The sequence below is a fragment of the Scyliorhinus torazame genome, chromosome 6 (genome assembly GCF_047496885.1).
Source record: "Scyliorhinus torazame isolate Kashiwa2021f chromosome 6, sScyTor2.1, whole genome shotgun sequence".
NCBI lineage: Eukaryota > Metazoa > Chordata > Chondrichthyes > Carcharhiniformes > Scyliorhinidae > Scyliorhinus > Scyliorhinus torazame.
The window spans coordinates 212,657,770-212,683,757 of record NC_092712.1 but is presented as its reverse complement, the minus strand read 5'-3'; the positions used below and the strand labels follow the sequence as shown (position 1 = coordinate 212,683,757).

Below are 25,988 nucleotides of genomic sequence, written 5' to 3'. Positions count from 1 at the left end.
TTAAACACCTCTAAGGTCATCTCTTAACCTTCTGATGGATTCTCCCATTGCTTCAATGGATGAATGTTCAGCAAGGAGACCAACTATTCACCATCTATGTGGTGTTAAACGAAATATTAATTTGCCGATCCAATTGTAAATATTATATATGAAGATACTGTTGGAAGGATGGACGAAGGCACTGGCTTTACAGCGTGCTCACTTGTCCTGTGGGTTCCTGCGCCTGCACTCTTTTAATGTTGAGAATATTGAAAATAGAAAATCCTCCATTTGGATCTGTCCAGGGCCTTCTTTTCCCCCATGTTGTCGGGTCCAAATTGTAGGCCCTTTAACTTTCTAAACTTAAGGAAATACAAACTACATTTATGTAATCTGTCCTCAGAATTAACCTGTACTATGCCAGGGGATTAAGGTTATATTATGAGCCTTCTCTGGCATCATGCAGTTAAATCTGTGCTGTACCCACTCCAAGGCCATCAAATCCTCCCTGAGGTTCGGTGACTTAAACTGGTTGCAGTTTGCCTAAAGCTCTGCACAACTGTAGTTCCACCCTCAAGGTAGAGGTCAACATTCCAATATCCCTTTTCTTTACTTTTTCTACCTGTTACGTGCTTTTACTGGTTTATGTGCATGGGTCTCTTTACTGCTCCACTTTCTCACAATTAAGAAAATATTCCGATTTGTCTTTCTCAGATTGCAAAGTGGATGATCGCACACTTTCTCATTTCAAGTTATTCTGCCATAGTTTTGTCCACTTACTTACGTACGGGAGCACAGTGGTTAGCACTGTTGCTTCACTGCGCCAGGGACCCGGATTTGGTCACTGACTGTGTGGAGTCTGCACGATCCCCCATTTCTGTGTGGGTTTCCTCCAGGTGCTCCGGTTTCCTCCCACAGTCCTGAAAGACGTGCTTGTTAGGTGAATTGGACAATCTGAATTCTCCCTCAGTGTACCCGTAGTGTGGCGACTAGGGGATTTTCACAGTAACTTCATTGCAGTGTTAATGTAAGCCTACTTGTGACACTAATAAAGATTATTATTTGTCATTGCCCCTCTACCCTACACAACCTAACCTGCCTAACAATTTAGTACAAACATTGATGTACAATTCTGTAATCCTTCATCTAAGTCATTGACATAAGTTGTGAAAAACTCAGAAAATTCATGCCCCAATTCAGGGGCGACATTCTCCGACCCCCCGCCGGGTCGGAGAATCGCCGGGGACTGGCGTGAATCCCGCCCCCGCCGGTTGCCGAAGTCTCCGGCACCGGATATTCGGCGGGGGCGGGAATCGCGCCGCGCCGGTTGGCGGGCCCCCCCGCTCGATTCTCCAGCCCAGATGGGCCGAGGTCTCGCCGATAAATTGCCTGTCCCGCCGGCGTAAATTAAATCACCTACCTTACTGGCGGGACAAGGCGGCGTGGGTGGGCTCCGGGGTCCTGGGGGGGGCGCGGGACGATCTGACCCCGGGGGGTGCCCCCACGGTGGCCTGGCCCCACGGTGGACTGGCCCGCGATCGGGGCCCACCGATCCGCGGGTGGGCCTGTGCCGTGGGGGCACTCGTTCCCTTCCGCCTCCGCCACGGTCTCCACCATGGCGGAGGTGGAAGAGACTCCCTCCACTGCGCATGCGTGGGAAACTGTCAGCGGCTGCTGACGCTCCCGCGCATGCGCCACCCGGAGATGTAATTTCCGCGCCTGCTGGCGGGGCAGCAAAGGCCGTTTCCACCAGCTGGCGGGGCGGAAATTCCTCCGGCGTCGGCCTAGCCACTCAATGTTGGGGCTCGGCCCCGAAAGATGCGGTGCATTCCGCACCTTTGGGGCGGCGCGATGCCCGTCTGATTGGCGCCGTTTTGGGCGCCGGTCGGCGGACATCGCGCCGTTTCCGGACAATTTCGCCCCAGATCTTTGGGAAACACCACAATCAAGAGATTCTTCCCGTTAAACCAACTCTCTTCTACATATCTCTTAACCAATTTTGAACCCATGCAATCTATATATGATTATTTTGCTAATAATGACTTGAGAAGAATTTTACCAAGTACCTTGTACAGGGAAGTGAGTTAATAAACAAGAGTAATTTGTTATTGATGCTGAAAAATGTTCACAATCCTCGATTGCAATATATTTTTAAAATCTTACTAATCTCATAATTGAATGAGAATAGCTTTGTGGCCGATGTTTTAAAATACCAATATCACTTGCAAACAGAATGTTGCGGTTTGTGAGTCAGCGATTATGTTGTAACAGGATTGCGTTTTACTCCCACTAAGTGGAAATTCCAGCCTTGCTTGTAAACTCTCTTGTATGAGCCTCATGGTGGTTCAAGGACACGGAACACACAGGCAGTTGGCATCTGCACTGTCGGTCACTGGTAGCACAAAAATGTCCTAAAACTAAAATACCCAGCCCCTTCCCCCGCATATTAAATTGAAATGTTATGTTATAAATAGTAAGATATCAGGGAGTCATTTGAAAACTGTAAGCCAATCTCAAGGTTCAGGTGTCGGTCATAAGTATTTTGAATTTCACTCTCGCAATTCATGACGCCATCTGAACTCCATGGCTGAATTACAGTCTTGTGCTCACTCGTAAAACTTTTTTTTAAACTTATTTTTATTTATTTCTGCAGTTCAATTAGCATTAGAATATTTTGAGATAAAATGATGTTTCTCCAATTCTGATAATAATAATAGATTCCTGACAAATTACAAAGTAATTCATTGGTCTCGTCAATAATATGGCTTTTAGATGTCGATCCTATCAAGGACCAGGCGCATTGATCATTCCTGGAAAGGCCTGATGCGACTACGTATTTTAAATCAGCCTACATCTGTCTTTGCATATTCATTCCGAAAAAAACTTCATCTCAATTTTGACTAAAGGAATAAGTTGCCTTTTTCCATTGAGTGCTCTATAGATAGATTTCCGCAACATGGAGATGCCATTCAGATGCGTGCCAAGTAAATTTAGTGAGAGCTGCTATACCAGACTCAAAAGAGCAACTGATTGTCGATGTATGTTAGCTTCACTGGCTCCAGTTAAATGGAACACTATTTTCAATATATGAGGTAATCTACTTTCCTTAATGAGTTATATCGGTATCATAGGAGACTGAGTAAATTGGTTGAGTCTAGCAAATATACAAGATAATAGGTGACTCGGGAAATGCACTGGAGTGCTTTGATCATGTGTGAATGTTCAAGCACAGTTCCACTCTTATGTCACATCTATCTCTGGAATGTAATCGATCACATTAAATTTGTGTAGCTGCAAGTGTTTTTTTTTATTCAAAAAAAAAATTTAGAGTACCCAATTAATTCTTTCCAATTAAGGGCCCAATTTAGCGTGACCAATCCACCTACCCTGCACATCTTTTTGAATTGTGGGGGCGAAACCCATGCAAACACGGGGAGAATGTGCAAACTCCACACGGACAGTGACCCAGAGCCGGGATCAAACCTGGGACCTCAGCGCCGTGAGGCAGCAATGCTGACCACTGTGCCACCCTTTGTAGCTGCAAGTGTATCTATAGGCGAGGAAGAATTCATCTCCTGTAGGTGTGACTAGAAATTACATTGCGAGAAAAATCATATCCATAGATCTGCATATGGCTGTATTGATAACAGCTTATCAGATCTGATAATTGTAAACTGTAAAGTCATAGGATATAGGAGTGCAACTTGGCCATTTGGCCCATCGAGTCTGCTCTGCCATTCGATCATGGCTGATCTCATCCTGGCCTTAACTCCACTGTCTTGTACGTTCTCCATAACCCTCAAACCATTACCACTTAAATCTGTCTAACTCCTCCTTAAATTTACTCACTGTCCCAGCATCCACCACACTCTGGGGTAGTGAATTCCACAGATGCACAACCGTTTGGGAGAAGTAGTTTCTCCTCAGCTCTGAGACGGCACGGTACCACAGTGGTTAGCACTGTTGTTTCACAGCGCCAGGGTCCCAGGTTCCATTCCCAGTTTGGGTCACTGTCTGTGCGGAGTTTGCATATTCTCCCCGTGTCTGCGTGGGTTTTTTCCGGGTGCTCTCCCACAAGTCCTGAAAGATGTGCTTGTTAGGTAAATTGGACATTCTGAATTCTCCCTCAGTGTACCCGAACTAGGGGAATTTCACAGTAACTTAATTGCAGTGTTAATGTAAGCCTACTTGTGACACTAATAAAGATGACTATTTTAAATTTGCTACCTCTTATCCGAAGACGACGACCTCTTATTCTAGAATGCCCCATGAGAGGAAGCATCCACTCCCTGTCTACTTTGTCCATACCTGTGAGGGGGACAGCTGACTGGTTGTGATTTAACCTGAGGATCACCACACCTCAGGCGAGGGGCAAGTTTGAGAAGACGGGGCCTTCATGAATAAGATCTGATAATATATTATATTAATCTTACCAGAAGTAATTCTTCATATAGATAACGATCTGCATTGTTTTGATATTGAATCCAGCTATTGTCAACTCATAACCTTGATTGCTGGAGACAATGGATTTTCTGACCGTTCTGGTCCTGCTGAAGGCGGCTCACGGTGGGCTCCCAGGCTGCATGGCCAGCGAGCATTGCAAATGATCATTGATTTTTGCAGGGCCAGTAAATGCCGCCTCCTGCCACACCCTGCCTTCCCTCACCATTTTACAGGCCCCATCACTCCCCAGCTTTCCCTCTGGGGTAGAAGGCTAGTGAAATTCAGTCCCTCTGTTAGGTGAAAAGTCGTTTCATGCCATACTGATTCAGTGTTATAATGATAATTAGCAAAACTTCATGTATTTTATATTTGTAATTTCTGGGAGCATAAATTAGACATTTTGTAACCAAATTAAACCTAATGTACTGACTTTATCCAATTGTTCAGCTACAAATTTCAATAAAGATGACTCATAGTTTATAGCCTAAATCACTGCAACTGACAAAGCATTTCTTCTTCCCCAAGCCAAAAATCAAAATGAAGCTGTGTCGAAACCCGCACAATCTGGTCCAGTTCCAAAATGTAGTGGTGATTGGGGGGCACTCGCTTTCTTTCAATTACTGGATACTGTGCTAAGCATTTCTGGCATTAAGAGAGACATACAGCGGACTTCCGGTGGCGCCCTCGAGGAAGCAGGTCGCAGGTCGGATCGCTCCCGCCCCGCGATGGGCAAACGGACCTGATTCACAGGATTTTTTCGGGACCTGACGACCTGAATCGGTGGAGGAGACGAAAGGAAGAGGTTCCCCCCCCCCCACCCCCCCCCCCCCCCCACCCCCCCGCGGGGTATGGACAGTTGGGACCAGAAGTGGTCGAGTGGGGCGGCAAAGATCGAAGCAGGAGCAGCGGGGACCCCAGACCGAGCGGCGAAGCATGGCGGACGGCAGGGACCAGGGAGCGGAGGCTCACTGGCCAAAGGAGCAACAGTTGGAGTTCTTCAGGAATTGCTTCACCGAACTGAAGAGGGACACGTTGGACCCAATGAGAGCAGTAATGGACCGAATGGTCGAGGCGCAGGCAGTCCAAGAGAAGGCGCTCAGGGAGGTCGAGGTGAGACTCTCCAGCCAGGCGGGACACGGTAACGGAGCAGGAGCACGAGGTGGAGGAGCTGATCTCCGCCAGAGGAGGATGCAGGAGCAGCTTAAAGAGCTGGAGAACAGCGCCAGGAGGCAGAACTGAGGATCGTTGCCTCCCCGAGGGCTGTGAGGGATCGGATGTGGGTGCATACGTGACGGGTATGCTCGGGGCACCGATGGGACCCGGAGGCCTTCCCTCGACCCCTGGAGTTGGATGGGGCGCATAGAGCCCCCGCAAGGAAGCCCAGGACGGGCGACCGACCGAGGGCCTTGGTGGTTCGCTTACACCGAGTTGCCGACAGGGATCGTGTGCTGCGATGGGCCAAGGTGGAGAGGAGCAGCAGATGGGAGAATTGCGAGGTGCGCATTTACCAGGACTTGGGAACGGAACTGGCCAAGAGGCGTGCAGGATTCATCAAGGTAAAGGCAGCCTCTACAAAAAGCAGGTGAGGTTTGGAATGCTGTATCAGGCGAAGCTTTGGGTTATGTTTGAGGAACTCCACCACTACTTCGAGACACCAGAACAGGTTTGGGCCTTCATTAAAGAGAAAAAGCTGGACTTGAACTAACGGACACTTAGTTTTTTCAGTGCTCTACAGTGGCGGTATCTTTTGGCGGGAGCTCGGGGCCTCTGACGGGGTGGATGGGCTAGGGACTGGTTAAGGGACTTGAAAGGACACGGGGAGATACAATCAGGTTAATGGGTCCTTGGTGTGTGGGGGGAGGGCCCGAGCACTTGGGCGGGAGACAGTCAGGCGCCAAGGGCAGGGGTCAGCGTAGGTAGCGTAGGTCAGGGGGCACTAGGGAGAGTAGGAGAAGGGGCGGGCTAGGGCCAAGCGCGGGGCGGACCTGGCAGGTCAAGCCTCGGGTGTCGGGATGGAGAGCAGAGAAGACTTAAGTGGGCGGGGGGGGGGGGGGGGGGGGGGGGGGGGGGGGGGGGGGGGGGAGGGGGGGGGGGGGTGGTCAGGGATCCCCCGGGGGAGAAAGTCACTTGCAGGGAACAGCGGTAGGAAACCGACAGCGGGGGGGTGGTTAGAGCCACATTAGTTTAGTTGAACACGTGGGGCATGGACAAACAGCTGATAGGGGAAGTGCCTTATTAATATGTTTATTCTTTCCCACTGTTCGTTTTCAATATGTTAAGGCTTTTGTATATGGCCTTCTTTTTTCTATGTCAATGTTACAAATCTGTTTTAATAAAAAAATTCCAAAAAAAAAGAGAGACATACAGCAGGAGAAAGCTACAAACCTTAGAGCCCATTGGTCCTCTTGCACCTGGCAATCCCATTAATCCTTGATCACCCATTTCACCCTTAAAATAAGAGACAGAAATCAGTTATTGTACTGTACTAAGCACTAAATTACTGTTTGTAATGGAGAAAACAGCCTGGGCAATTCCTATTAAAACAACAATCCCCTGCAATCCATATTAATTATGCTTTATAATAATAAAGCAAAAGCATCTTCAGAGAAAAGTAATTGACAAAGATGTCTTATTTGTTTGCAAGCCCATAATGTAATTACAAAAGTAGCATTGAGATTCTGTGGAATAAATTTTCTGATATCCCCCAGGAGTGCCATTCTGTCTGCTCCCTGTTTTTGGAGACCAGTACTGAATGGTAATCCCATTGCTTTTGGTCCAATCCCCACTGCCAACTCCATCGCGCTCTAAGTGTCATTGAATAGTGGTGAGGAACTCGACATCAGAACCAGCGGGAAACTCCCTGAAAAACCCACCACAAATTAACTTTTTGGGGGGAGAATCGCGCCCTATGTCTCAGCTAATAAAAGAAAATATTTCATATGGCTTCTTTTTTTTTCTTTATTAAGGAGCAATTTGGCGTGATCAATCCACCTACCATGCACATTTTTGGGTTGTGGGGGCAAAACCCACGCAAACACGGGGAGAATGTGCAAACTCTACACGGACAGTGACCCAGAGGCGGGATCGCCACCGTGAGGCAGCAATGCTAACCACTGCACCACTGTGCTGCCCTCATATGGCTTCTTAACCACCTTATCCATTTCTTCTGCTACCTGCAGGAATCTATGGACATGCGTTCCAAGATCCTTCTGTCCTTCTACATTTCTCAGTATGTCATCATTAATTTTGCATTCCTATGCCTTTATTTGCTGTCCCCGACTGCATTACCTCTCACTTCTTCAAACTGAGTTCCATTTTTGCTCACCTCAGCAGTCCATTGGTATCTTCCTGCAGTCTACATACTACCTGACCAACTTTTGCATCATCTGCAAATGTCTTAATCATAGTTGAAAAAAAGTCTAAATCATTGATTTATACCATGAAAATCAAGGGACCTAATCTTGAGTCTTGTAGAACCCCAATAGAAACAGCCTTCCTGTCACAAAATCACCCATCAATCCTTTCCCTTTTGCATCCTGCCTGAGCCAATTTTGGATCCAAATTGCGGCTTTACCTGGAATCACATGGGTTTTTATTTTTCTAGTCGGTCTGCCAGGTGAGAACTTGCCAAAAGCCTTGTTAAAGTTCATGTCGAATACATCAAACATGCTAGTCTCATCAATCCCCCTGGTTTCCCCAAAAAAAAATTCAAGTTAGTCAGAGAGGAATTTTCCTTAGCAAATCCAAACTGACTGTTCTTGATCAATCTGTGCCTTTCTAATTGATGTTAACTCTCCAATATTCTGAAACCTCAACTGTTGCGAGAGAGGATTGGGAAATGACGGTCACAGCTTTGTTATTTCTACCCTATAGTTAAGCAATAAGTAACATTGAAGCTGTGTTATACTGCCTCTGATGACCAAGGGACCAGAGCATTGAGAAGTTCACTAATTAAGTAGTAAGCTTGAAACAGGTTCCCACACAGTCTAAATTTTACTTCAAAATGTTTCCCTGTCTGCAAAGACAATGGGTCAGTCACCTATCTGATATGAAGTACAAGTTGTTGGAGTTGGTCATGTTGACAAAATAATATTTATTGTTATTGGCCAGCACATCAATTCATTTATGGGATTAACAAAGTTGATAACTTCATCTCAACATTTTGTGCATAATTCAGAGATGTGAAACAGTTGCGTCTGTTTTAAGGGAAGGCCGTATATGTTTCTGTGCAATACATCTGTGAGAATCTGGAAAACCAATAGCCCTTACCTTAGGCCCAATTGGTCCTGGTGAGCCTGCTGCCCCTGGCAATCCATGAGGGCCCGGTAAACCTGTTCTACCCTTCAAAATAAATATTAAAGAATTAGTCAGATTTTTGGTTTGAGACAAAGGCAAGAAAACAGTCACATTAAAAATTTTTTGAGACAAACTAAATCTAGATAAGAGTGAGTATTTTGTGGTGGCTCGGCCGGGGGTGGGGGCAGGGGTGGGGGGGCTGCCATTCCGTAGAGCAGGGACTCACTTTAGCTACATGGGGGTGCAGGTTGCCCAGGTGTGGGAGAGGGGGGGGGGGCTCCGCAGGTACAACATTTCTAGTTTGGTGGGGAGAGTGAAAGCCGATCTGGCAAGGTGGGATGGTCTCCCTCTGTCACTGGAGGGTCGGGTTCAGGCGGTTAAAATGAACGTGTTGCCGGGGGGTCGGGTTCAGGCGGTTAAAATGAACGTGTTGCCGGGGGTGGGGGGGGGGGGGGGTAATCACGTTCATATGTTTTGGTCCTGTCCAAAGCTAGAGGCTTACTGGAAGGAGGTTTTTCGGGTAATCTCTAAAGTGGTGCACGTGAAACTGGGCCCAGGCCCCCGGGAGGTTATATTCGGGGTGTCGGACCAGCCAGGTTTGGAAACGGGTGGGGAGGCAGATGTTGTAGCCTTCGCCTCGTTGATCGCCCGAAGGCGGATACTGATAGGATGGAGAGCAACCTCTCCACCCTGTGCCCTGGCATGGCGGGGGGACCTGTTGGAATTCTTGACTCTTCAGAAGGTTAAGTTGGAACTGAGGGGAATGATGGAGGGGTTCTACAATTCATGGCTATTATTCATTATGCACTTTCAAGAACTGGATAACATCGAACATTAGTTGGGGCGGGTGGGTGGGAGGGTTGGGTAGAGGGGGGCTGTGTGTGTTGATGATGACTATGGGTGATCCCTAATTCCGAATTGTCATTAGTTTGTGTGAACATGCGGGCTAATGTTTGGAGTTTGGTGCGAGGATGGGATCGTTGTTATTGACATGGGGATTGACATGTTTGTTACTGATTATTGTTTATTGTTGGTGGGAGTAAATTTGGGAGAAAATGTGAAAAAGGAGAATTAAAAAATATTTAAAAAAAAAACATTTTTGAGAGTACATCTGTTTTTGGATAGAAAACTCAATAGTTAAAAATTGATCATATCGGTGTGTATGTTTACTAAACAGACAATACATCAAACTAAACGCAATTTGCGATTGGCAATGCTTCATATTCATTTGTTGTGAGGAAAGCTGAATTACATTGCTAATACAGCAAACACTAGTTAGAAGTTGTCACGTTAAACCCACATAATGTGCTGCTGGATTGCAATTTGGTTATTGAGACACAGGATTGAAGTCAGTGTAGAAAAAGCCACAAGACTGCAGGTCACTAGAAACTTGGAAGCTCGATTTTATTTTTGTTCAAAAAGCTAACAATCAAAATAATGCCTAAAATGTAACTGATTCTCAAAATGAAGGTTACAATGAATGTGAATGTACATCAGTGAATGTAGAGCAATATGAACAATGGAGGGTCCCGAGTACCACACATTTTGGAGGAAGATGGGACAGTAACTTCACTAGGGTTATGTGATACCAGCAGTGTAATATCAGGCATATTTTATCTCAGATCATTTTTGAACTCCCGTCGTAGGGGGACCACAGAACTGATGATTGTTCGCCTTAGCTTTACTTACTGGTCTTCCTGGCCTTCCAATTTCTCCCTAAGAGAAACAGAAACACACTTGATTGATACCTGTTTCTTGAACCAAGTCCGCAACATGTTACACCTTTACCAATACAAACTCGAGAATTGCTGAGAAAAACCATGCAGGAAGCCGGTACAAAGATGATGTGTTGGGTGCTCTGGATCCGTGGAACACATACAGGCCACCAACACTTAAAATAGTGCAACACTATTTTATTAAGTTAGAAACTGTTGAACATACTTTCACTGTGGGTTAACACGATGTTAGATTAAACTAAAGACCTATGCCTGTCCTAACCAGTCTATGCACTCAGCATATGGTGAAGATCTGTGCTGTAAGCTGTGAGCTCTGTCCTTCTAAGAGACTGCATCCCGAATGAGCGGGAACTCTGATGCCCCCTGTCTTTATAGTGAGTGTGCTCTAACTGGTGATTGGCTGCGGTGTTGTGTGTGTTGATTGGTCTTGCTGTGCGTCCATCAGTGTGTGTGTCTGCACCATGATATACTGGTGTATATTATGACAAAAGATACTTACATTCTCACCTTTTGATCCCCTAATCCCCGGAATTCCTGGTGGACCCTGTTGATAAAAAAGTTCACTGCTTCAGTTTGAAAAATACCCAGTTTTGAGGGAAATGCCAAGTACAACCACTGTACATTCAAACCTTTTCAGACCAATGGTTTCATTTGATTAAATAGTTCCATAACTGTATCGGGGTTCATTTTCAGCAGAAACAAATGCAAATTCACAGGAGGGTGAAGACTTTCACTTTCTGACAGCTGAATAAAGCAATGGCTACTAATAAAGTGAGATTTATCGTGTCAATAAGGGCACCAAATTTCTAGGCATTCTCAAGTGCAGAGAAGCGCAATACCCATCCTGGCCTTGTAAACCCCATGGATGATTTGCAAGATCCCTGTGACTGTACATGCACATTAGAGGTATGGCAGAACTTAAAATCAGAGTGGTCGGTGTCTTAGTCCTGAGGTCCAAGGAGGGCCAAAGACAAATGTTCTTGAATTCAGAATGTATTCCTCAGTGATATTCTGGGAATGTTAAAAAGATCATTGAGAATGTATTTAAGTATGAACCTGTGTTTTGCAATCATGGAATTCCTACAATGCAGAAGGAGGCCATATGGTCCATGAAGTCTGCACCAACGCTCTGAAAGGGCACCGTACCTAGGCCCACACCCCCACCCTATCCCAATAACCTACCCCGTACATCCCTGGACATTAAGGGGCAATTTAGCTTGGCCAATCCACCTAACCTGCAGATCTTTGGACTATGGGAGAAAACTGGAGCACCTGGAGAAAACCCATCCAGGCACGGGGAGAATGTGCAAACTCTACACAGTCACCCAAGGCCAGAATTGAACCCGGGGCCTTGGCACTGTGAGGCAGCAATGCTAACCACTATGTGTCCATGCCCCAAGATCAATTATTTATTGGCAGTGAGACCTCAATAAATAAAACTCTCACCAGCGGTACGTAATGGTAAGTGGTAAGTTGCAGGGAGAGAGGGTGGTACTGGTCAATGTGTATGCCCCGAATTGGGACGATGCGGGTTTTATGCGGCGTATGTTGGGTCGGATCCCAGACATGGAAGTGGGGGGCCTGATAATGGGGGGAGACTTTAACACGGTGCTGGATCCGGCACTGGATTGCTCCAGGTCTAGGACGGGTAGGAAGCCGGCAGCGGCTAGAGTGCTGAGGGGTTTATGGACCAGATGGGAGGGGTGGACCCTTGGAGATTTGCAAGGCCGGGGGCTAGGGAATTTTCATTCTTCTCACATGTCCATAAGGCTTATTCCCGAATCGACTTTTTCATTTTGAGTAGGGCGCCGATAGCGAGAGTAGAGGATACTGAGTATTCGGCAATAGCCATTTCGGACCACGCCCCGCATTGGGTGGACTTGGAGATGGGGGAGGAGAGGGACCAGCGCCCGTTGTGGCGATTGCAGGTGGGGCTGTTGGCGGAAGAGGAGGTGAGCGAGCGGGTCCGAGGAAGCATAGAGAGGTACTTGGAGACGAACGACAACGGGGAGGTTCGAGTGGGGATGGTATGGGAGGCGCTGAAGGTGGTTGTGAGGGGAGAGCTGAAAGTCATTAGGGCCCACAAGGAGCGGAGGGAGCGGGGGGAGAGGGAGAGGCTGGTGGGGGAGATGGTGAGGGTAGGCAGGAGGTATGCGGAGGTGCCCGAGGAAGGATTGTTGAGGAAGAGGCGCAGCCTCCAGGCCAAATTCGACCTGGTGACCACCAGGAAGGCAGAGGTGCAGTGGAGGAAGGCCCAGGGGGCGATTTACGAGTATGGGGAAAAGACAAGCTGGATGCTGGGGCATCAGCTTCGGAAACGGGATGCAGCTAGGGATATTGGGGGAGTTAAGGATGGGGGGGGGGGAGTGTGGTGCAGAGTGGGGTTGGCATCAATGGGGTCTTCATGGACTTCTACGAGGAATTGTACCGATCCGAGCCCCCACGGGAGGAGAGAGGGATGGGCCACTTCCTGGACCAATTGAGGTTTCCAAAGGTGGAAGAGGGACTGGTGGCGGGATTGGGGGCCCCGATTGGGCTGGAGGAGCTGACCAAACGGATAGGAAGCATGCAGGCGGGGAAGGCACCTGAGCCGGATGGTTTCCCGGTCGAATTCTATAAAAAGTATATGGACCTGTTGGGCCCGTTGCTATTCAGGACCTTCAATGAGGCAAGAGAGGGGGGGGCTTTGCCCTCGACGATGTCCCGGGCACTGATCTCCTTGATCCTGAAGCGGGACAAGGATCCCCTGCAGTGTGGGTCTTACAGGCCGATTTTGTTGCTAAATGTAGATGCCAAGGTGCTGGCGAAGGTCTTAGCCATGAGGATTGAGGATTGTGTGCCGCAGATCATCCATGAAGACCAGACGGGGATTGTGAAGGGGAGGCAGTTGAACGCGAATGTGCGGAGGCTTTTGAACGTTATCATGATGCCGGCGAGGGAGGGGGAGGCGGAGTTAGTGGTGGCGATGGACGCTGAGAAAGCCTTCGATAGGGTAGAGTGGGGTATCTGTGGGAGGTGCTGAAGAGGTTCGGGTTTGGGGAGGGGTTTGTCAGGTGGGTTAGGCTGTTGTATGAGGTCCCGATGGCGAGTGTGGCCACAAATAGGAGGAGGTCCGAGTACTTTCGGTTGCACCGAGGGACGAGGCAGGGGTGTCCCCTGTCCCCCCTGCTCTTCGCACTGGCGATTGAACCCCTGGCTATTGCACTGAGGGAGTCAAGGAACTGGAGGGGGTTGGTGCGGGGTGGGGAGGAGCATAGGGTGTCGCTCTATTCGGACGACCTGCTGCTGTATGTGGCGGACCCGGTGGGAGGAATGCCAGAGGTAATGAGGATTCTTAGGGAATTCGGGGACTTTTCGGGGGACAAGTTCAACATGGGGAAGAGCGAGTTGTTCGTGGTTCACCCAGGGGACCAGGAGAGGGGGATTGGCGAGCTCCCACTAAAAAGGGCAGAGAGGAGCTTCAGGTATTTGGGGGTCCAGGTGGCCAGGAGCTGGGGGGCCCTGCATAGGCTTAATTTTTCAAGGCTGGTGGAGCAAATGGTGGAGGGGTTCAAGAGGTGGGACGCGTTGCCGCTGTCCTTGGCGGGTAGGGCGCAGTCAATCAAAATGACGGTGCTCCCAAGGTTTTTGTTCCTGTGCCTCCCCATGTTTATCCCGAAGGCTTTTTTTAGGCGGGTTAACAGGAGTATAATGGGGTTTGTGTGGGCGCGAGGGACTCCGAGGGTGAGAAGGGTGTTCCTGGAGCGGAGTAGAGATAGGGGGCGACTGGCGCTTCCCAACCTCTGTGGGTACTACTGGGCCGCCAATGCGACGATGGTACGCAAATGGGTGATGAAGGGGGAGGGGGCTGCATGGAAGAGGCTGGAGACGGCGTCTTGTGCGTGTACGAGTCTGGGAGCGCTGGCAACGGAGCCGCTGCCACTCCCTCCAAGGAGGTATACCACGAGCCCGGTGGTGGCGGCTGCCCTCAAAATCTGGGGGCAGTGGAGGCGGCATAGGGGGGAAGTTGGGGCCTCGCCGTGGACCCCAATATGGGGGAACCACTGGTTCGTCCCAGGGAGAACAGGTGGAGAGTTTTCGGGGTGGCACAGGGCAGGGATACGAAAGTTGGGGGACCTGTTTGTGGACGGGAAGTTCGCGAGCCTGGGTGAGCTGGAGGAGAAGTACGGGCTCCCCCCCCCGGGGAACACCTTCAGGTACTTACAGGTAAGGGCGTTTTCCAGACTGCAGGTGGTGGAATTCCCGCGGCTACTGCCACACACAGGGTGCTCTTGGGGGGGGGGGGAGATCTCGGAAACTTACCAGGTGATGCAGGAGGAGGAGGAGGAGGAGTTGAAAGGTAAGTGGGAGGAGGAGTTGGGAGAGGAGATTGAGGAAGGGACGTGGGCAGATGCCCTAGGGAGGGTGAACTCTTCCTCATCGTGCGCGAGGCTCAGCCTCATACAGTTTAAGGTGCTGCACAGGGCACACATGACCGGGACAAGGATGAGCAGGTTCTTTGGGGGTGAGGACAGGTGTGTTAGGTGCTCAGGGAGACCAGCAAATCACACCCATATGTTCTGGGCATGCCCAGCGCTGGAGGATTTTGGAGGGGCGTAGCGAGGACGGTGTCAAGGGTGGTAGGATCCAGGGTCAAACCGGGCTGGGGGCTTGCAATATTTGGGGTGGCAGAGGAGCCGGGAGTGCAGGAGGCGAAAGAGGCCGGTATTCTGGCCTTTGCGTCCCTGGTAGCCCGGCGAAGGATTCTTCTTCAGTGGAAGGATGCGAGGCCCCCAAGCGTGGAATCCTGGATCAACGATATGGCGGGATTCATTAAATTGGAGAGGGTGAAATTCGCCTTGAGAGGGTCAGTACAAGGGTTCTTTAGGCGGTGGCAACAGTTCCTAGACTTCCTGGCAGAATGGTAGACATTGGTCAATGGCAGCAGCTACTCGGGGGGGGAGGGGGTTTACTTTATTTCTGTTTCTGTTATTTAGACTGGAGGGTCTGAGGGGGTGTCTCCACCTGTTGTGTTAAGTCGGGGTGTTAATGTTAATTTATTATTTATGTACTGGGGGGGGAGGGTGTAGGGAGGGTTGCTTTTCTAGACAGTGTTTTGTACTTAACCCTGTTGGGTTCCTTTTTCATTTTGTTATTGATATTTTATGAAAACCTTAATAAAAATTATTTTTTTAAAAAACCTCTCAACAGCTCTCTGCTCGTTTGACTAAAACTGCTTCCCACTGACAACAATTCAGGGGCTTCTTGTAAAGGTCAGGCGCGGGATTCTCCAACCCCACGCCGGGTCGGAGATTCGCTGGGGGCTGGCGTGAATCCCGCCCCCGCTGTGTCCCGAAGTCTCCGCCACCAGAGATTCGGCGGGGGCGGGAATTGCGGTCAGCGCCGGTCAGCGGACCCACCCCCGCAAATTCTCCGGCCCGCGATGGGCCGAATTCCCGCTGCTGGAATGCCTGTCCCGCCAGCGTGGATTAAACCACCTTTTGAACGGCGGGACAAGGCGGCGATGGCAGGCTCCGGGATCCTGGCGGGGGGGGGGGTCTGGACCCGGAGGGTGCCCCCACGGTGGCCTGGCCCGCGATCGGGGCCCACCGATCCGGGGGCGGGCCTGTGCCGTGGGGGCACTCTTTTTCTTCCGCCTTCGCCATGGTCTTCACTATGGCAGAGGTGGAAGAGACCCCCTCCCCTGCGCATGTGCGGGGATGACGTCAGCAGCCGCTGACCCTCCCGCGCATGCGTCCCCGGCGAAGACCTTTCGGCCTCGGCTGGTGTGGCGCCAAAGGCCTTTCCCGCCAGCCGGTGGAGCAGAAACCACTCCGGCGCGGGCCGAGCCCTTCAAGGTGAGGGCTTGGCCCCTAAAGGTGCGGAGAGTTCCGCACCTTTGGGGGGGCCCGACGCCGGAGTGGTTCCCGCCACTCCATTACGCCGGAACCCCCCGCCCTGCCGGGTAGGGGAGAATCCCGCCCCTGGATCCTAGTTGATATATGTTCACCTCCAAACTTCAGCCCTTTTCCAGCATTGGACACTCTTTACCCTCTTAAATTTATGGTCAATGTGAAAACCCTGCTCTCTCTACGGGTAAGCCACAAATTACACATCTGAAGGTTTTGGTGGGGTGAGTGAAGCCATTTTTGCCTTTTCCAGACCAGCATCCTCTTACGCAGCATTCACAGGTATGGGGGCAGTTTGGGTATTTTCTGTCAGCTCTTGGTAAATCAACAGCAACCTGTATTCATACGTAGCAAAATGCTCCAAAGCACTGTACAAGGACAAGACGGTTTGACACTGAGTCACATAAGGAGATATTGCGTTAGGTGACCTCATACTAGGGCGGTATGGCGGTACCGTGGTTAGCACTGCTGCCTCACAGCACCAGGGACCTGGGTTCAATTCCGGCCTCGGGTGACTGTCTGGAGTTTGCACTTTCTCCCTGTCTCTGTGTGGGTTTCCTCCGGATGCTCCGGTTTCCTCCCACAGTCCAAAGATGTGTAGGTTAGAACAAAGAACAAAGAAAATTACAGCACAGGAACAGGCCCTTCGGCCCTCCCAGCCTGCGCCGATCCAGATCCTTTAGCTAAACCTGTCTTCTATTTTCCAAGGATCTACTTCCCTCTGTTCCCCGCCCGTTCATATATCTGTCCAGATGCATCTTAAATGATGCTATCGTGCCCGCCTCTACCACTTCCGCTGGCAAAACGTTCCAGGCACCCACCACCCTCTGCGTAAAAAACTTTCCACGCAAATCTCCCTTAAACTTTCCCCCTCTCACCTTGAAATAGTGACCCCTTGTAATTGGTACCCCCACTCTTGGAAAAAAGCTTGTTGCTATCCACCCTGTCCATACCTCTCATAATTTTGTACACCTCAATCAGGTCCCCCCTCAACCTCCGTCTTTCCAATGAAAATAATCCTAATCTACTCAACCTTTCTTCATAGCTAGCGCCCTCCATACCAGGCAACATCCTGGTGAACCTCCTTTGCACCCTCTCTAAAGCATCCACATCCTTCTGGTAATGTGGCGACCAGAACTGCACACAGTATTCCAAATGTGGCCTAACCAAAGTCCTGTACAACTGTAACATGACATGCCGACTCTTGTACTCAATACCCCGTCCGATGAAGGCAAGCATGCTGTATGCCTTCTTGACCACTTTATCGACCTGCGTTGCCACCTTCAGGGTACAATGGACCTGAACTCCCAGATCTCTGTGTACATCAATTTTCCCCAGGACTCTTCCATTGACCGTATAGTCCGCTCTTGAATTAGATCTTCCAAAATGCATCACCTCGCATTTGCCTGGATTGAACACCATCTGCCATTTCTCTGCCCAACTCACCAATCTATCTATATTTTGCTGTATTCTCTGACAGTCCTCCTCGCTGTCTGCAACTCCACCAATCTTAGTATCATCTGCAAACTTGCTAATCAGACCACCTATACCTTCGTCCAGATCATTTATGTATATCACAAACAACAGTGGTCCAAGCACGGATCCCTGTGGAACACCACTAGTCACCTTTCTCCATTTTGAGACACTCCCTTCCACCACTACTCTGTCTCCTGTTGCCCAGCCAGTTCTTTATCCATCTAGCTAGTACACCCTGAACCCCATACGACTTCACTTTTTCCATCAACCTGCCATGGAAAACTTTATCAAACGCCTTACTGAAGTCCATGTATATGACATCTACAGCCCTTCCCTCATCAATTAACTTTGTCACTTCCTCAAAGAATTCTATTAGGTTTGTAAGACATGACCTTCCCTGCACAAAGCCATGCTGCCTGTCTCTGATAAGTCTATTTTCTTCCAAATGTGAATAGATCCTATCCCTCAGTATCTTCTTCAACAGTTTGCCTACCACTGACGTCAAGCTCACAGGTCTATAATTCCCTGGATTATCCCTGCTACCCTTCTTAAACAAAGGGACAACATTAGCAATTCTCCAGTCCTCCGGGACCTCACCCGTGCTCAAGGATGCTGCAAAGATATCTGTTAAGGCCCGAGCTATTTCGTCCCTCACTTCCCTCAGTAACCTGGGATAGGTCCCATCTGGACCTGGGGACTTGTCCACCTTAATGCCTTTTAGAATACCCAAAACTTCCCCCTTCCTTATGCCGACTTGACCTAGAGTATTTAAACATCCATCCCGAGCCTCAACATCCATCATGTCCCTCTCCTTGGTGAATACCGAAGCAAAGTACTCATTAAGAATGTGACCCATTTCCTCTGACTCCACGCATAAATTCCCTCTTTTGTCTTTGAGTGGGCCAATCCTTTCTCTAGTTACCCTCTTGCTCCTTATATACGAATAAAAGGCTTTGGGATTTTCCTTAACCCTGTTAGCCAAAGATATTTCATGACCCCTTTTAGCCTCTTTATTGCGTGTTTGAGATTTGTCCTACATCCCGATATTCCTCCAAAGCTTCAACAGTTTTAAGTCGCCTAGATCTTATGTATGCTTCCTTTTTCATCTTAGCTAGTCTCACAATTCCACCCGTCATCCATGGTTCCTTAATCTTGCCGTTTCTAGCCCCTATTTTCACAGGGACATGTCTGTCCTGCACTCTAATCAACCTTTCCTTAAAAGACTCCATTTCAAATGTGGATTTACCCTTAAACAGCTGCTCCCAATCCACATTCCCTAGCTCCTGCCGAATTTTGTTATACTTGGCCTTTCCCCAATTTAGCACTCTTTCTTTAGGACCACTCTCGTTTTTGTCCATGAGTATTCTAAAACTTATGGAATTGTGATCGCTATTCCCAAAGTAATCACCGACTGAAACTTCAACCACCTGTCCGGGTTCATTCCCCAATACCAGGTCCCGTATGACCCCTTCCCAAGTTGGACTATTTACATACTGCTCTAAAAAGCTCTCCTGGATGCTCCTTACAAATTCTGCTCCATCTACGCCTCCAACACTACATGAGTCCCATTCAATGTTGGGGAAGTTAAAATCTCCCATCACGACCACCCTATTGCTCCTACATTTTTCTGTAATCTGTCTACATATTTGTACCTCTACTTCACGCTCGCTTTTGGGAGGCCTGTAGTAAAGTCCCAACAATGTTACTGCACCCTTCCTATTTCTTAACTCTACCCATATTGCCTCAGTGCTCGAATCCTCCATCATGTCCTCCTTAATCACAGCTGTGATATCATCTCTGACCAGTAATGCAACTCCTCCACCCCTTTTACCTCCCTCTCTATCCCTCCTGAAGCATCTATACCCTGGGATATTTAGTTGCCAGTCTTGCCCTTCCCTCAACCAAGTCTCAATAATACCAATAATATCATATTCCCAGGTACTAATCCAAGCCCTAAGTTCATCTGCCTTACCTGCTACACTTCTCGCATTGAAACAAATGCACCTCAGACCACCTGTCCCTTTGCGTTCATCATCTCTTTCCTGTCTACTCTTCCCCTTAGTCACATTGAGTTTATTATCTAGTACCTTACTGGCTTTAGTTGCTGCCTCTTTACTGACCTCTAACTTCCTAATCTGGTTACCATCCCCCTACCACATTAGTTTAAAACCTCCCCAACAGTGTTAGCAAAAGCACCCCCCAAGGACATTGGTTCCAGTCCTGCCCAGGTGTAGACCATCCGATTTGTAATGGTCCCACCGCCCCCAGAACCGGTTCCAATGTCCCAAAAATCTGAACCCCTCCCTCCTGCACCATCTCTCAAGCCACGTATTCATTCTGACTATTCTTGAATTTCTACTTTGGCTGTCTCGTGGCACTGGTAGCAATCCTGAGATTACTATCTTTGAGGTCCTACTTTTTAACTTATCTCCTAACTCCCTAAATTCTGGTTGTAGGACCACATCCCGTTTTCTACCTATATCGTTGGTGCCTATATGCACCACGACAACTGGCTGTTCACCCTCCCCCTTCAGTATTTCCTGCAGCCGATCTGAGACAACCCTGACCCGTGCACCCGGGAGGTAACATACCATTCGGGAGTCTCGTTTTCGACCACAGAAACGCCTGTCTACTCCCCTTACGATTGAATCCCCTATGACTATAGCCCTGCCAGTCTTTTTCCCGCCCTTCTGTGCAGCAGAGCCAGCCACAGTGCCATGAGCCTGGCTACTACTGCCTTCCCCTGGTGATTCATCTCCCCCAACAGTATCCTGTTAATTGGCCTGTTAATTGGCCGCCTCCTGTAAAATTAAGCTGGTAGGTGTGATACTGAAATACGGTGGTCAGCACTCCAGAATGGTCCTGAAGTTGTGTTCCTGACACCCAGAAGAAAGGTCAGCCCAGTCATCAGCACCAGAAAATGTGTTGAACCACGGAGAGGTTGAGGTTGCAGTGACTCCTAAAATGTGAAATGGTTCGGGGAAGGGGTATGAAATGGGTGACAGCGAATCAATGGCACACTACACCCCATCCAATCTTTTCCATTGATATGAATGGAAAAGAAAATGAGGTGTCGATATCATCCATTTTGTACCACTGCCCAAAGATAAAAGTATTCCCAGAGAATCTTCACACTCTACCCTATTACCATCTGGGTTGTAAGCCCTTCAAGCCTGTTCCATCATTCACCGTATTCAAAGCATTTTCCTCTGGTGTTAAGGCAGGAAAATGCTTGAAGGATTGAGGATTTATTTAGCCCATATATATATCTTTCCAAAGAAAAAAAAAATCTGTCATTCCAATGAAGCTTCATTTCAACAATGTCTCAAGAATAAACAAATTAATCGTCGTCAACATTTTAGGAAGTTATTATTTCCTTTTCACTGGTCACAATGAAACAGCAACAGAATCAATTAAGGAGATACTTTGTAATTATAAATACTATGGTGAAGTTTATCGGATTATTATGTTTTAGGACTATATCTATAGGTTTATAAGAATGAGTTTGCCACTGTATCTTTAAGCTTAAGATAAACTGCCTGACTGTAGACATGGGTGGTTTAATTGTTAAAGTTCAAAGAACGACTCAGATGGTTTAATTCAGAATAAGATTCTAGAAATTTGCACATAGGGACAAAGATAGCTGTTTCTACGTACACAGTGAGAAGACCCAAGTCTCCTAAGACCTAGAAAGGTGTTAGCAATATCAGGTTTTAAACTGTTGTGCTGGAAACTGTCCCTTTGTTTCTGAAATGAAAGGCTATTCTGATTAGAGATAACTTATTAATGTTCCTACTTGTGTACAGAGATAATCATTGTGTTCCTGTTGCAATTGAGAAGAAGGTAGAGAAAACCATTCAGAGATCAGGGGCGTCATTCTCCGACCCCCCGCCGGGTCGGAGAATGGCCGTTGGCCGCCGTGAATCCCGCCCCCGCCGAAGTCTCCGGTACCGGAGATTGGGCGGGGGCGGGAATCGGGCCGCGCCGGTTGGCGGGACCCCCTGCTCAATTCTCCGGCCCGAATGGGCCGAAGTCCCGCCCAGAAATTGCCTGTCCCGCTGGCGTAAATCAAAGCTGGTATTTACCGGCGGGACCAGGCGACGTGGGCGGGCTCCGGGGTCCTGGGGGGGGCGTAGGGCGATCTGACCCCGGGGGATGCCCCCACGGTGGCCTGGCCCGCGATCGGGGCCCACCGATCCGCGGGCGGGCCTGTGCCGTGGGGGCACTCTTTCCCTTCCGCCTCCTCCACGGCCTCCACCATGGCGGAGGCGGAAGAGACTCTCCCCACTGCGCATGCGCGGGAAACTGTCAGCGTCCGCTGACGCTCCCGCGCATGCGCCACATTTCCGCACCAGCTGGCGGGGCAACAAACGCCATTTCCGCCAGCTGGCGGGGCGGAAATCCCTCCGGCGCCGGCCTAGCCCCTCAATGTTGGGGCTCGGCCCCCAAAAATGCGGAGCATTCCGCACCTTTGGGCCGGCGCGATGCCCGTCTGATTGGCGCCGTTTTTGGCGCCAGTCGGCGGACATCACGCCGTTGGGGGAGAATTTCGCCCCTGGTTCCAGACTTTCCTATAATCCCAGACAGATGGAAGTTTTTGGGGTTGTAGTTTGTTCTTGTGGGGCTTGTAGATTAAAGCATTACCAGCCTGGATGGAGATCTTAACATTATGAAATTACAGACTTCATGATAATGAGATTCCACTGCACTATTAATGATATTTGCATTCGTGCACTTCGCATCAAGATATCTTCAAAAACAATTCATTGCTTTTGGGACTGATCCAACTATTGTTTTGTGGATTGTTATAATAATAAATTTGGGCCTAATAAATTTGGACCAAATCTTCTGGTATTTGATAATCAGAAATAAATCATACAATTGAAGATGTGTATCAGCCATCCTGCAGCGATCCTGATGCTTAGATCCACATGTGAATTGTCTGGGAGCTCGAACCTTACGGTGGGCAATTCGCCTGCTCACCAGGACTCTAGCTCAGACATTCACGGAGAGTTGGAGACTTGGGAGTGACCCGTGGGACTTACTCGGATAGTTCCCCAGGGAATGTTAGACAGATGAAAACCTGGTATGAAACCTGGGTAACTCTACATCTGACACCACCCCATTCCCCACACAGCCCTTCAAACTTCCTGACCACCAGCCCAAACCAGTCCAACTACCATGCTGACTCGACCTGACCACCCCTTCCAACCAGGCTAGACCTGCCCTGACCCAACGAGACTGTCCCACAGAATCAATCACCCCCCCCAACCCAACCTGACTAACCCCGAACTGACTTCCCACTCAACCACGTACCATCTCACCTATACTAGCCACTTACCACTTTATAATGTCCATAAGAAGACGTGATGCTCAAACATTCCATACAACAGCTAATCCCATAAAATGGGATTATGTTTGGTCTTCCCCATTTCTACTCCACTCTGATAGAGTTCCCTAGGGTTCACTGCCCTATGCACTTTTTTGACAGCCAAGGTTGAAAATCCTGTAAGAAATGCACAGCAGCATCTGATCAGGAGAATCTTTCTGAACTGAGGCAATGCACGCAGCATTGTTGTTGCTCAGAAGAACTAGGCCCTTGGCCTGGTGAAGGTTCCATTATGTTCAATAGAGAAGTTGAAGATTATATGGTATGAACTATTGCTTAAAAATATAGAAACTAGGAGCATTGGTAGGCTATTTGGCCCTTTGAGCCTGCTCCACCATTCAATATGACCATGGCTGATCCTCGATCCCATTGCCATGATCTTGTTTTCTCCCCATACCTCTTGGTGCCATTAAAATATAAAAATCTGTTTCTTAAAAACATTCAGTGACTTGACCTCCACAGCCTTCGGTGGTAGAGAATTCCACAGGTTCACTACCCTTTGAGTAAAGAAATATTTCCTCATCTCAGTCTAAAATGGTCTACCCCGTATCCCGAGACTGTACCCCCAGTTCTATATTCCCCAATCAAGGAAAACATCCTTCCTGCATCTAGTCTGTCCAGCCCTGTTCGAATTTTATACATTTCAATCAGATCTCCTCTCATCCTTCTAAATTCCAGTGAATACAGGCCTAGTCGAATCAATCTCTCCTCATAGGACAGTCCTGCCAACCCCGGTATCAGCCTAGTGAATCTCCGCTGTGCTCCCCCTATGGAAAATATATTCCTTCTTAGGTAGAGAGACCAAAACTGTACACAGTACTCCAGGTGTGGTCTCACCAAGGCCCTGTATAACTGCAGTAAAACATCTCTACTTTTGAACTCAAATCCTTTTGCAATGAAGGGCAACATACCATTTGTCTACCTAATTGCTTGATGCACCTTCTTCTCCAGTTTCATTGACTGGTTTGCAAGGGCACCCTTTGTATATCCACACTTCCCTATATATCACCATTTAGATAATACTCTTCCTTTCTGTCCTTCACATTTAGTTGCATTGTACTATATCTGTTATATGTTTGCCCACTCACTCAACTTGTATAAATCACCTTGAAGCCAACTTGTATAAATCACCTTGAAGCACCCTTGCATCCTCCTCATAACTCACAATTCCACCCAGTTTTGGAATTCCATCAGCAAATTTGGAAATGAAATTAGCTTATTGTCACAAGTAGGCTTCAAATGAAGTTACTGTGAAAAGCCCCTAGTCGCCACATTTCGGCGCCTGTTCGGGGAGGCTGGTACGGGAATTGAACCATGCTGCTGGCCTGCCTTGGTCTGCTTTCAAAGCCAGCGATTTAGCCCTGTGCTAAACCAGCCCCTGGTACCTTCATCCAGGTCATTTAAATATATTGATAGTTCTTGTGAATTTTTACGAATTACAATTTGGATGTTTGCTCTTGGGCAAGTTTCTTACTTGGCATTAACTAATGTATTCACTTGTTTACACTTTCAGAAGCTTATCACCATCAATCCAGTTAATTTACACACTAGAGATCTTCACGGTTTCTGACAACAAGCCACATCCATCCTTCAAAATTCTTCTTTATCTTTCCATTTTAATCACATTAAGCCTTGGACTAATGAAGCAATTAACTGAATGAGTTCAATTACACACATACTGTCAAAAATAATCAAAATTAACATATTCATTATATCCCAGAGATCTAGCAGATTGATGCTAAATGTTTTCTCATGATCATCCTGTGTCCACTTTTTAATGTTAACCCATTTGTAATGCCTCCTTTAAAGCCTGAATATTGTCCATGTCTTGCATAACATGGGTATAGGCTGCTTCATTGAGGAGTGGTAAATGGTACTGAACACTGCAATCAGCAGTAAATATCCCCACTTCCAATCTTATGTTCGAGGGAATAGTCACGCTGCATATGTCGATGCAATGACATTAGTTAAAAATGGGGCGGATCACATGAAAGTTGTTATCTACCAGCCTGAGGGTTCAACTTCCCTCAAAAACAGTAGTCTACACTTAACAGAACCCGCATTCTTCATGCAAGGATTTCACTTCCACAAATGGAATTTAAAAGACGTGACTGTGATCACCTGGATCAGACTGTTCACCATATTGTGCTTGAACGTGGCCTACATTTAAATTTGCTGCAGGAATCCAGTCGATCTACCTAACAACACATAATGCTGTGATCTGGCTGCCCAAATTGGATTTAGACTTGTAAAGCTGCAAGATATTATTTACAAGTTGTTGGAGGGAAAATCATTGATGAAGCAGCTGAATATGTTTGGGCCTAAGATACTTTCCTGAGGAACACCTGCAGCGATGCCCTGGGGCTCAGATGATGGGTCTCCAACAACCCCAAGGAATCCTCCTTTGTGCTGGGCATGGGGCGTCAATCTCCGACCCCCCGCCGGGTCGGAGAATGGCCGTTGGCCGCCGTGAATCCCGCCCCTGCCCCCGCCGAAGTCTCCGGTACCGGAGATTGGGCGGGGGCGGGAATCGGGTCGCGCCGGTTGGCGGGACCCGCCGCACAATTCTCCGGCCCGAATGGGCCGAAGTCCCGCCCAGAAATTGCCTGTCCCGCCGGCGTAAATCAAAGCTGGTATTTACCGGCGGGACCAGGCGGCGTGGCGGGGTCCTGGGGGGGGCGCGGGGCTATCTGACCCCGGGGGGTGCCCCCACGGTGGCCTGGCCCGCGATCGGGGCCCACCGATCCGCGGGCGGGCCTGTGCGTGGGGGCACTCTTTCCC

General features: G+C 48.6%; 1 protein-coding gene across 3 annotated transcripts in view; it reads right to left on the bottom strand.

Annotated features, from left to right (window-relative positions):
- colq (collagen-like tail subunit (single strand of homotrimer) of asymmetric acetylcholinesterase) overlaps positions 1-25,988 on the bottom strand; it is a 212,717-nt gene that overhangs the window by 76,110 nt on the left and 110,619 nt on the right. For all 3 annotated transcript variants that reach the window (XM_072509367.1, XM_072509368.1, XM_072509366.1), the window contains 4 exons: positions 10,954-10,998; positions 10,408-10,434; positions 8,692-8,763; positions 6,808-6,870 (listed from right to left, as the gene is read on the bottom strand). In XM_072509367.1, the coding sequence (XP_072365468.1) occupies positions 6,808-6,870; positions 8,692-8,763; positions 10,408-10,434; positions 10,954-10,998 (207 nt within the window). The remainder of the gene's footprint in view (positions 1-6,807; positions 6,871-8,691; positions 8,764-10,407; positions 10,435-10,953; positions 10,999-25,988) is intronic.